Source organism: Marmota monax, unplaced genomic scaffold (genome assembly GCF_021218885.2).
Source record: "Marmota monax isolate L192 unplaced genomic scaffold, Marmota_monax_Labrador192_F-V1.1 WCK01_AAM20220418_F8-fsc00132, whole genome shotgun sequence".
Lineage (NCBI taxonomy): Eukaryota > Metazoa > Chordata > Mammalia > Rodentia > Sciuridae > Marmota > Marmota monax.
In genome coordinates this window covers 5,751,309-5,764,305 of record NW_026695199.1, presented here as the reverse complement: position 1 = coordinate 5,764,305, position 12,997 = coordinate 5,751,309, and the positions used below count along the sequence as shown (strand labels likewise).

The 12,997-nt window shown below is 32.2% G+C and overlaps 1 protein-coding gene across 1 annotated transcript; it reads left to right on the top strand.

The window, feature by feature from the left end:
* Nucleotides 1–4,599: 4,599 nt before the first annotated feature.
* LOC124082299 (beta-casein-like) lies at nucleotides 4,600–12,596 on the top strand. Its single transcript, XM_046428763.2, has 9 exons — nucleotides 4,600–4,665; nucleotides 6,664–6,726; nucleotides 7,476–7,502; nucleotides 7,613–7,627; nucleotides 8,745–8,765; nucleotides 8,858–8,902; nucleotides 10,230–10,772; nucleotides 11,546–11,584; nucleotides 12,291–12,596. The coding sequence occupies exons 2-8, from the start codon at nucleotides 6,676–6,678 to the stop codon at nucleotides 11,549–11,551; spliced, it is 708 nt and encodes a 235-aa protein (XP_046284719.1). The 5' UTR covers nucleotides 4,600–4,665; nucleotides 6,664–6,675; the 3' UTR covers nucleotides 11,552–11,584; nucleotides 12,291–12,596.
* The last annotated feature ends 401 nt before the right edge of the window (nucleotides 12,597–12,997 follow it).

The window sequence follows — 12,997 nt, the reverse complement described above, 5'->3', positions numbered from 1 at the left end:
TTTTGAGGCTTGCCTGGCTCCTGGCACTTGGTTATATCATGTCTCTGGCTCTTTAATTCTTCCCTGGGCATGTTTCTTAGTCTAGTGTTTTTGTTAGTGCTTTCCTTGATCATAGTTTTGCCTACTTTTCTGTCCCAATCAAATCTGTAAGGATCCTGATGAATGTAATTCAAAATTAGTAAGAGTCCCAAGGAAATGATGTATTTATTGCATAATATGTAAAGCATTCTGCTGAGAAATAAAAAGGAAATGTTGGGTGGGTAAGGGAGGTTTGCTTTTGTTCGTTTTCTTAGAAATCCTACGTTTTTGCTTGTGGCATTGGCAACCCAGAGCTAAAGCAACTGACTTAGGACATTGGAGTCATTCCATCATTTCTTTTCCTGGCTTCCTCCTGGCTAAGGATGAATATAGTCCTAGAATGCATATCAGATGAGCAATTCTAATATGCATTAAACATTAACTTGGGTTTTCTAAGCAATATAAAATGTATATGTCAACTTAGAATGTCCCACTTCCCCCAGGGATCCGTCATGCATGAATGCAAGGTACATTATGAATTAGAATAACCAATTAAGCCTATACTATGGTTTCTTACTTTAAAAGGACATCTATCTGTTATAGGCAGTGAATAAAGGAGAGTGTTGTGAGTATGAGTAGCATCACATATAGGCAGCTAAAAACTTTTATGAACATCAATCACTAAATAGGCAAAGATACTTGGAACCTGTTTTTGTAAATGTTCATAAAGCAAGGCCTCTGTCACCCTGTACTGTGGTATGCCAGCTAAGACCTTGCTTCTCTCTGGACTTCAGTTTTCTTGCCACTATCTTCTGTTCTTAAGGGAAAAACATTTACTCACTGCAAAAAAGCAGGCTCCCCACATCTAGACAGTCCTGTTTTAATAAAACCATAACAGTATCATTTGTTCTTTAGAAGCAGTCATTATCTAAATGCTATTGTCCTTCCTAAACCTTCCACAGATCCCACTGTGCAGAGAACACCACACATGTTCCTTTGGAGCATGGTGTGCTTTACACATCCTTGCTGGGCCTTTTCCTCTTTCTCTGTTCTCACATCCATCAGCTTCTTCTTGTACTTCATGGCCCAGATTTATTGTCTGATGTAGTTGTATTTGCCTGTTTCTCACATCCAAGGCTCCCATCTATCCTTACTTTAGGTGCAGAATTCTCTTCCTCCATGTGTCAGACTCTTCATTAGGCATTGAGATTCAGCTCAGGACTTGTGGCTTTGTGGAGACTTTCTTCTCTTCACCTATCCATCACCTAACATGAGCTAGCTATTTCCCTTCTGCCCATTTACCTTATCATAGATTTATTAAAATATACATTACTTTTCCCAACAAGTAGGTTCTCCTATCTGTTTTCCCATCAAAGTTTTGTTTGACCTCCTTGACTTTCCTTAATTGCTGCATCCTGGGCAACTAGGAAATGCCTGACAAAACACAGACAACATTCATGCTCACCTATTTTTGACTGTTTTCACACATGGTATCTCTAGGATCTATTCATTGTCAAGAAATTCTTTTATTTCTAATGTCAAAATTTCTATGTAATAACTAGCTTCAATCTTGTACCTCTTGAAACTGTTCATTCTCAATAGGCCTATTCTTTGCTTAAAAAAAAGTAACAGTCTCTGGTCATTCAAATTCTTTTTTAGATTTCTGGTATGTTACTAAATCTTCTTGTCATACATCTACTTGGGTAAAACCAAAACTGGTATCTAGTTTCATATAGGTCATAACTGGTACTTTTGAATCTTTCAGTTTATTTTATTTTTATATTCACCAAAAATGTAAAAATAGTAGTATTTTAATTGTACATATTTAAGGCATACAACACACACATATGCAGTGCAATACATATTGATACACACAGGCATACATAGTGAAATGATAGCTATAGTCAAGCCAATTAACATGAAAAGTATCTTACACAGTCATCACTTTTCCCTTTGAGGTAAAGTAACCTAAATTCTATTCTCAGAAACTTTCCATGATACAGTATTATATAATTGACTGTAGTCTTCATGCTGTACATTAGATCTCTAGACCTACTAATTCATAAAATTTTGACTTTGTATCTCCACATCCTTCCCCCAACTAAACCTTGATAATCGTCATTCTACTCTGTTTTTATATATTCAGCCTTTTTTAGATTGTACACATAAGTGAGATCATGCAGTATTTTTTTCTGTTTTGTGCCTGGCTTATTTCACTTAGAGATCACAAAACAAATAACTACTTCCCCAAATTTCAGGGGAGAAATCCATTTTCTGAATAATCACAAAATTAAGACCATTTAACTTCAGTTTCTCTACCTTATATCTCAAAATATGCATTATATTTACTCATCTTTTCCTCAATTTCTCTTGTCTTAAGAAAACTGTTACATGTTATATAGTTCTTATTTTTATACTACAATTCTGGTGTTAATGGAGAAATTCATACTATTGATTTTTCCCACTCCTTAATTGTGTTTCAACTCTTTCTCTGTTGACATCTTTAAGTTACAAGTCTTCCCTGTCTTAAAGTCACCTTCCTATGATTCCTGTTGTCCCTATCCAAATGGTCTCATAGTCTATAATTCTCTTTACCTCTTACTCTAAATTTGTCAGAAAAGCAGGATACATGTGTTACTTTAAATTTTCACAAATTACTTTTTAATCATTTAGAGTACATTTCAATATTTGAATTGACCGTGTCACCTGCTGCACATCCTGAATCATTGCCACTTTTGATGCCTCTTGCTTCTTCTAGCAATGCAAAGCATCAAGGAGAAGAAAGTGTGAGACTGTACACTTTTGTTGATACTCTATTTTCTCCTGTGCATACTTGAATTTTATTCTTAGATGATTTCTTTTCTTATTTGTCTTTCCCTAGGGACATTTATTTACTCCCTTGAGGTAAAATAATTTCCTCAATTATACTTTTGAATTCTCACTTGAATATAAAATTTAATTTACAACACCTCAGGTTGGATAACTCAAACTGATCACATACAAGATTAATTTAGTATCCCCTTTACAATTTTACCTTTTCATATCTTGTTTTATTACATGGTTAACTTTTTAATCATCCTGGCATAACTGGCATAGTTAATTCATTAATTTTCCTAAGTTTTCAAATTCCTTCTATTTTAATGTTTGCCTTTCTGTTGTGCAAGATGTCCAGCACCATCTCCCTAATTGAGGGCATCCAAATTCCTATACTCAACTACTATAATAACATCATACAACTATCACCTTTGATGATGGACACAAAGCCATAAAATACAAAACATTATATAATCCTTTTTATTTCAAATGTCTAATGTTTTTCTGTATCTGGTGAATTTTGTCACACTACATACTTGAAATTCACAGGTATCCAAGTTATAACTGCATCAATTATCTGCAATATTAAGTTATACTCCACATATTCTATGTAACCTTACAGTTGTTACATTGCTTCAAGTGTATCTGTTCCCTTTGATCAAGATACTGAATTGCCATTCAATCACATCTCAAAATAAGACTTGTAATTTAAGTTATAATTAAAGTAGCAGCTCTTTAAGGACAAACTCCTCTGCTTACATGTAACACAGATACTCTATTTCTCTACTAGCCATAATTAAGTTTTACACATTGTAGACAAAATGCTACATTGACAGCTAACTTAGTAACAAAATTTCAGAAAGTAAAACATGGTTTATGGGACTTAGATACATCAGGATGTAAATGATATCTTGTTTATTAACAAAGAATATGAGTTTGAGAATATTACTTAAATTTTGCTGTTAAGTAAAGAAGAGCTAACTTATGCTGTTTTGGGAAAGATACAAATATTGATCTATGAAATACTTAGGACCCAGAATAGGGTTAATACTAAGGAAAGATAGCCATGATTATTATTTTAATTATTAAACCCAAAATAGAAAATATAATCAATATTTTTCAGATGAATTGATCTCATGAAATTTTGCAAAATTTCTATGATAGTTTTAATGAGGATTTTGCCTATACCAGCCATCCATATTTCTTCTCTGATTTGTTTACTATAGAGGAAGGTATATATTTTTTATTTTGTTAAAAAAGTATTGGCTTGAATTGAATTATGTATTTTTCATAAGTCAAGTGTCCCTGGGTCGTAAACAGTTTGCCCCACCTGATTAAGCTCTCACCATAGACTTGTTAGTTACTTCACAGCATTACAAAGCACTAACTGCTCAAGTTAACATGAAATTGTGGTCTTTGTGAAGCTCTGTGTATCTATGTTGTTCATGTAAAACTGCCCTATGACTGAGATCTTAAGTCCCTATTAGACTCTAAGACATCTAATGGTGCCCACAAAAACTTGGGGTCTATGGCAGAGTGTCACTGTGCTCCAGTCATTGTTAGTGAGCAATTGCATTTCCTGGACAAGTTTCCTTTATCAGCTTGTGAATTACCCCTTTGTTACAATGCTCCCCAGAATTTCTGGGGACAGATACTGAACAGAAATCACTTTCTAATCATGCAAACTTCTTGGAATTGAAGCTTAATGTTGAATTCATTTCAAACCACAAAATTAGCATGTCATCAAATTCAATATATATAGAGCTACAAAAGCAGATAGACCATCATCTACCCAGCTTCACTTTCACTTCCTATCCTCCACTTTGGAAAAAGGTAAGAAATTCAGCTATAAATTTTGAGTATACCTTCCTTATTATTTATTGCACACTAGGTTGTTCTTTGGAAAGAAAGTAATTGATTAAAGTACAGTTTTAGAATAAAGGTATTTAAGGTAGTGCTGAAGCTATTATTAACTTTTATTTTAGAAATGAAGGAATGCCTAGAAAGACTATAATGGCTCTGTAGGTTTCATGAGTCCAAGAAAATGTAATTCACACTGAGTGGATACATATTTTATGTATACATGTATATATACACACATGTATATACACTAAAGATAGCATATATCTTTAGTATAAGTTAGTTAATAGTATTAACAGCAGATTAATGAATGGTTTCCTAATTAATTCTTCCAATTTGATTCAACATATCACAGCTGTAAAAACAAATATATTTAAATATATTATGAGGCAATACATATTTATTGGGAAAGCTCTTGTCTAATAGTTTATAGAGTTAGCATATTGAGTCAAGAAATGAAGATAGTGGTTTGGGAACATGCAATATATTAAATATTTATAAACATCATTATAGAAGAAGAGCATAGTCATCAAACTTGTCCAGTACCTTAAACTCCGCAGTTTATCATCTAGCCTACCATATTTTGAAACAATATTAAAATAGTAACATTAAAATAAGTAAGCTAAAAAGAAAGTATCATACTTTGTAAGAAAATGGATGAAAGAAAAGTAGCTTGTATAATTTCAGTCAATAATAGAATTCTGACTTAAAAACCTGGTGTACAAAATGTTGAGAATAAAATATATAAATGCAATGGGATACACTCTCCATACCATAATGTATAATGGAGTATTACATACTTTTTTTGAACTCTGACAATTAAAATCATTTTAAAATTTTTTGAGACTTTAGGCAAGGTAAAATTAATTCAGAATTATATAACATCCATTAGAAAAATCTGAAAATATATTTTTTCACTGGCAGAATTATTTTCAGTCTTCAAATATTGGAGAGAATGTTTTGCAGAAAATTAGAAACAGTTTTTTCATGAACTGTTTTTGGTTAAAACATTTAGTTTAAAATGTGAAAACAAAAACCTGTCAAATGATATTATGACATAAAATTTATTTTTTGAAATACATTATATGAAATACAAGAAAATCAAGCACAAAGGCCATTTAATATATTTGATATGTAATGTTAAGATTTATTTCATAAGAAGAGGTAGCCTACATTGGCATTGGGAGTGGGCAATAGAATTTGACCTTTGGATCAATCATCAATATATCAATGAGCACATTTTATACAGAAAAAAGGTAAAATAATGTATTATCTCCAATGTCCTGGGACACACAGGAGAAGATATATTAGATATGTAAGGATCAAGACTGCATAGTGAGTATGAATGAAGAAGAAACAAATCTATTTGTCAAAGAAAGCATCTATCTGGAGAGTGTAACAAAACAAACAAACAAACAAAACCTGCTACAATGAAAACAATAGTCTTATTGGACATGAGAAGGTGTGATTAAACTAAATGTTAATGGCATTATTAAGTAGAAGAAAAATAAACATAAAAATTATTCAGCAGTAGAAATGAGTACTTTGCAGTAGAATTGAGGCTCTATCAGGTTTGGGATTTGCTCTTTCCCCCTACCTAGGCAGTGTCTGGCAATTAAAGTGCTAAGTAAATATTTCATAGAAAATGAACAAATAAATCTTTCTGTAACTTTTTATATTCTTTTATCATTTAAAAACCCAAAATATAACACTCTGAGTAAACTTAAATATAAAAAGACTGGAGATCCATGAGCTAAAAATCTGAATAGATTGAATTTAATATTTAGGAGTAGGAAGCCAGAGTACATTTTTGACTAGTTACATGATAGACCGTCTAATAGTATATTTCCTTAAAATGAAAGCATGGTATTATATTATTTTTATTTTTTTAAAGGAAAAGTAACTCTACCTAAATAACAAAATATATCTGACTGACTAATCTGTTGCCATCTCTCATTTCCCCATTCACAGGACGTGGTAGCCATGAAGGTCCTTATCCTTGCCTGCCTTGTGGCTCTTGCTCTTGCAAGGGAGGTATGTACAGAGAAAATTCCTAAAAAACTAACATATAGCGGTTGATCTTCCTAATGTATCAAATAATATCAATAATAATGTTAGCATACAAATAATGGAATTTTCAGCTTTTTTTTTCTGGTGTCTATGAAAATCATTTACTTTTACCTACTTTTTCAATTTTCCTGTGGGGTCTCAAACCTGGGACAAATGCTTTCTATTCCAATGTCTCCCTGTAGCTAAAGGAAAAGCTAACAAATACTTAGTAACAAAACAAGACAAAAAAAGAAAGAAAAACAGCAAATAACTATGTAGTATTACACAATTTTATGCATGCATAAATTATATAAATGTATCTTAATAAACTGTTCAAATGTATGTGTCTCTTGCAGTAGAGAAGTGGGCCAAATTCTATTTGTATTTATCCAAAGACTACCAGAGGACAGAATATAGGCAATAATCATAATCATAATCATAAGTATACTCATAATAATAACAAAAATATTTAACAGAAATTAAAGTAATTACATTTCTGTTATCCATCCCAAATCTATTCTCAATTCAGGTGATAGAGAAATATACCAATTTAAATTTACTAAATATAAAACAATGAAAATTTCACTTGTAATGTCTGTACAAAGACATGCAATTTTTTAAAAAGCTTTTTCCAACTTTTTAAGAGAGTGCTATATAAAGTGCATAAAATGAGTAAATGTGTAATGATGAATTAGCTACAGACACTAAAATGGACTTATTACTTTTCTTTATAGAACGAAGAAATCGGTGTATCCACTGAGGTAAGTTTTTTTGAAAACATTTTTTTTCCATCCATAAAATAATAACATTTTCTGATGGTCTAGTAGATTTAATGCTGATTTTTTCTTTTTATTTTTTATTTTCTTTACAGATTTCAAGCAGTGAGGTAAGAATGATTTTTAGAGGCAATTTCCAATTGTAGAACTATAAAATCCTGTGCCTTGTATTGTGTTACATCACAGTAATTATGCTAATGTAGCCACATATGACATGCAAATTCTGATGTAAATTCCCTTTATATATGTTGAAAGACAGAAAAAATGCCTGGAGAATTTAGTACTCTAGAACTTTCTAAGTGGGCTTCCTACTTGAAATTGTGTCACTGCCTCCCCATCCCATTTCCTATGGATCATACAGCTCTGTTTTCTGTCTTGAGCTTTCTGTACTCTGACCTCACTCACTTTTAACATTGATTGAGTGCTTTCTGTGCATCAGACACTGATTAGGAGCTGTGATACAAACTAAAGATTAGGATGTCAATGAAACCAAGAGCTTGCAGTGTAGTGGGTAAGCAAACATGTTTAGGACACATTTTTTTCTTAGAGCTGTCACTTTGGTAAATAAAAGCCAGTGGGATTTGGTGTGAACTTAATCTACTCAAGAGAGTCAGGCAGACATTTGTCCTTGCACCACTCTTGAAAATGTTGTCATCTGTTTAGTAAGTGGTGTGACACTTACTTTTATTGTCTCTTCACAAAGTCTTGAGAATTTTAGGGGGTGTATTGATTTCTTATAGTTTATTTGAAACTGAACACATTAACAAGTGAACTAATAATGACTAGTAAAATGTAACAAGTGCTGTTATGTTGTGTTTTCAATTAGTTTTTTCCCTCTTTGAATCAGATGGTTTTTTAGTAGAGATGTGGGCCAAATTCTATTTGTATTTATCCAAATATAAATATTTGTATTTATCAGTAAAAGGACCATGATTGTAGAGAGAAATTAGCTTCCATTAGAAGCTTATTTTTGCACAGTGTTCATTAATTTTTTTTTCTCTCTTGACTACACTCATCTGATTTTTTTATATGACAGGCTTTTTTAATATGAGAGGCTTTATAGAATGGTCTAAATATAAAAGTTGCAGTTATTATCCTAACTATGGACATTAGCAAGTGAAAGTGTCTCTATTAACCTATTGAAGCATTTACTTTCTGATATATATTGAAAACTAAGAATTATTAATCAAAACTAAATCTGATTTTATTTTTTTTATTTTTATGAAGGAATCTATTACACATATCAAGGTAAAATATTCATATTTAACTGTACTCATTTTCATGATTTCCTGTTAGATTTTCATAGATAATAGCATTTTAAATGCATGATTTGTTTTTAGGAGAAGCTTGAGAACATTAAGCATGTGGAACAGCTGCAAAGACAGGTAAATTTTCATGACTGTGTTTCTAATATTATTATAAAACATAATCCATGAAAATATTCATAATGCATATGTTCAATTTAAAGAATTGCAAAGTAAATGCCATGTACCTACCAATCAATATAAGAAATTAAACAATTGCAAAGTTAAATATATTTTCCAAGTCATCAATGTGCTTTTTAAATGCATAATCAATTTCTAGAATAGAGATTAACTATCTAATGATATTACTAATGGTATATCAGTTTTAATAAATTCAAATTAGTACAAACACCTCCAAACTGGGAACTATGTTCCTTTCTTATTCTGAAGATGTTATGATGATGAAAGAGAATAAAGGTGACAAGGTGTAAGTCTGTTTCTCAGACATAACCTTGGCCACAAGTTTCTTTGTATTTCATTTTCTTAATGTGTAGATGGAGAATATTCTTAAGAATATCTACCCTGATGTATCGATGAGCTGATTTGCCATGAATATTCAATGATTTGACATTAAGATTTTGTCAATTGTACTACAATATTTATTGGCTATATGATGACGTTCTTAAGGATATTTCCAGTACAAATGAGAGAAGTGAGGTTTAGAAGAATTGAGTGCACACTATGTGACTACTATATCCAGTTAATTAAGTAGCAGAGCTTGCTTAATAATCAAGATTTTTTGAATAACAAAATTCTACAATTCATACATTTATCTAACTGTAATATTTCCATTTCCTGTTTTATTATTAGAAGGTTTGGTTATCACACAAAATATTTTCTAAAACCAATTAAAATTTAAAAATAAATGCACTTTAAACACTCAAGTAAACTACCTTTTACCAAAAGAAGTAATGGTAGAATCTGGCCAGTGTTAATGAGTCCCTGAATTTAGCCACAAATAAGGACTAACATTTTATAAAAGAAAATGAAAATAAATACACATGTTGTCCTTCTAAGTCTTTTAAAATTGATGTCTCTTCATTATATGAAAATAATCTGTTCTGTTGCTAGTATATTTAGGTTGAAAGTCAGTGCTCTATAAAGACCAAAGCATATAAGTTATATCTATCCTGTAACTAAGGAAAAGGTCAAAAAATCCAAGAAAATTCCTAAACATTGATTTCAGTTTAGACCACAGATACACCAAAAAATTGAGGAGTTTAAGAAGAAACTTCTTAAGGAACATTTTACTCATTTTTCTTCACTCAAGCCAAAATGATTTCTTAAGTGACATAAGTGAAAATCTTTCTTTTATTGTCGTCACTCAATTGCAGTTGTCCAATAGATTAATTGATTGTAAATGACAGTTATGGTTAAATCATGGACTGAAAGATTCTTCTTTTTTCAGGATGAAAGCCAAGATAAAATCCACCCCATTGCCCAGCCACAACTTCCTTATGCTCAGCTCATGCCTTACACCCTCCTTCCACAAAACGTCCTGACTCTCTCTCAGCTGGCTATGGTGCTGTCTCTCCTTCAGCCTGAGATAGCAGAAGTCCCCAAAACTAAAGAGACCATTCTTTCTAAGCTTAAGCTCATGCCCTTCCTTAAATCACCAACAGAGCTAACCCCATTTGTCCCTCAAATCCCACATCTCACTGACCTCCAAAACCAGCACCTCCTTCTGCCTCAGCTCCAGCCTGTGGTGCAACAGGTCCCCCAGGTCCCCCAGTTCTCCCAGGCTTTTCCTCAGACTCCCATACTTCTTCCTCAGCCCCAGGCGCCTATCCCTCAATCCAAAATCGTACCTGTTCCCCAGCAAGTAGTGCCCTTTCCCCAGAGAGATATGCCTGTCCAAGCCTTTCTGGAATACCAAGATCTTCTGCTCCAGCCTACTCGCCCACTCTACCCTGTGACTGACCCACTTGTCCCAGTTTCCAACCCTGTTACTGTAAGTCCATACTTATTTACTTTGCCATTTCACTCCTGATGTTTATATGATGGTAGAATAAGTTGAGGGAAATTCTAGAATATGCACTCCTAGAGAGTGAAAGAACAAAGATATAAAGTTATAATTTAGATCAGTGATTCTCTACAATAGAATCACCTAGAGCCACCCTCCCACAATTCCAATGCCTAGGCATACCACATAGGTTCTGATTAAGTTGTTCTGATTGTCTATGTAGAGTAGACTGTGTTGGAAAGAAATGATTGCAGGGATTCTGAATCAATTGGTCTCTTAAGAATTTTGATTTCATTTTTTTTCTTTTTTGGCAGTTCTAGGGACTGAACCTCAGAGGCACTATAGCACTGAGATGCATCCATAGACTTTCCATTTATTTATTTTTCTTTAGAGACAAGTTCTTGCTAACTTACTGAGGCTGGTCTCGAACTTGCTCTTCCTCTACATCAGCCTCCCAGGTCACTGGAAGTGCAGGCATGTTCTAGCACATGCAAATAAGAATTCTGATTTAAAGAGTGTTAAGACTTACCAAAATCAAAATTAAAATTGATAATTTGATTGAGCTTGTCAAAAGAAAGCTAATTATTCAATGTTTTCCTCATGGACATGCATTCCCAACATGCCATAGATCATGCCTTATTTTTGCCATCTGTAGATGAGGGGAAAAGTTTGAGATGCTTATTTAATTGTTTCTTAAGGCAATTGTTTTTGTTGAAAGATAAGTGATATATTTATTTATTTATTATTTGTTTACTTTCAAGGTCTAAGAAGATTTCAAAGTTAGCGGCTCCTCATTTTTGGTAAGTTTGAGAAGTTTGGAGATTAGACCAATTCATTTTATAGTTGATTATTTTTTCTATTTCATTCTCCTACAGATAGTGGAAAATTCCATCAACATGTTAACTTACTTACTAATTATCAATTTGTTGTCAATTGTTTACTCTTATCCACTGACCTGAAACATGAAAAATTTCAAGAAACTTTTAATTTTCCTTATGTGTTATTGATAGATTTGACTGACTTGTTTTCAAGGGTCTATATCCTGAGATTTGATTTCCATCATTTTTAAGAAAACCATAAAATAGATTTTCTTTCACTTTTATGTAAATGCATTTGAGCTTTTATTAAAGGAAAAATTCTATTGTTATTCCAGGTTAAGTTTCATAAACTTTGTATTTAGTTTGCTTAAAATTCTCTTTTTCTTTTAATTCACAAGTCAAAATAAAATTATTGGTCTAGGTATGGTGTTCAAAAGGGGAGAGAAAATAGTGTTTGAGATTCTTAGATACAAAGCCTTTTTTGATCACGATAGGTTAGACATCTTATTAAAACATTCCTAGTGAGCTGATATTTGATGTGATCCGTACTTTGTGTGCCTCCATGGAAAGGTTCAATGAAATGCACAATTTCTTTTTTTTTTAATTAGTCACACCAATACAAATGGGGAAAAGTAAACAGCTTTATCATATAACAGAATTAATTCTATATTTGTTCTCTATTCCACAGAATTGACTGAGACTGGAAACAAGACATCTTTTCTTTAAATCATGTTACCAAATATTACATATTTTTGAATGGAACTACCTGGAAAAAAATGAAACTGTATTCTTTTTATTTTATGCATTTTATGTCATTGGTTTAGTTGGAATTAGACTCATGAACTCTTTTCAATTCCCAAATTGTAAGTTCAATGTTGAGTTAGAAATACTCTAAACATGTCAAAAAAATGTATATAAGAATAGTTTCTGGGATTGGATTTACCAGTATATCTTCAAGATAGCATACAATAAATTGTTTCCTTAAATAAATTAATTTGAAACACATTGAATTAAAGTTATTCCTGCTTTTTTGTTTACGTGACCTAATAATCCTAGATCTATGGTTCCTTCTCATATGAAAGCCAATTAAATGTCTAGTAATTTTCAATGTAACAAAAGATAAACAGAGTTCAGTGACTATAGAAATATGTCTGATTTTAAAGAATAAATCTTACTGTAGTCATATTGAAAGTCCCCATTGATTCCTTTCCTTCCTTTTTTCCTTCCCTCCATCCTTAACTTTCATTCATTTCTTCATTAATTCATTTAACCAGCATTTTAACAATTGTTATTATAGATCTATGGAATAATGAACAAGCACACTAATGCTCCCATGGCACTTCCAAGTAACAAGATCCTCCCAGAGAACAAGTAGTCTCAATAAAATCCTGAAAA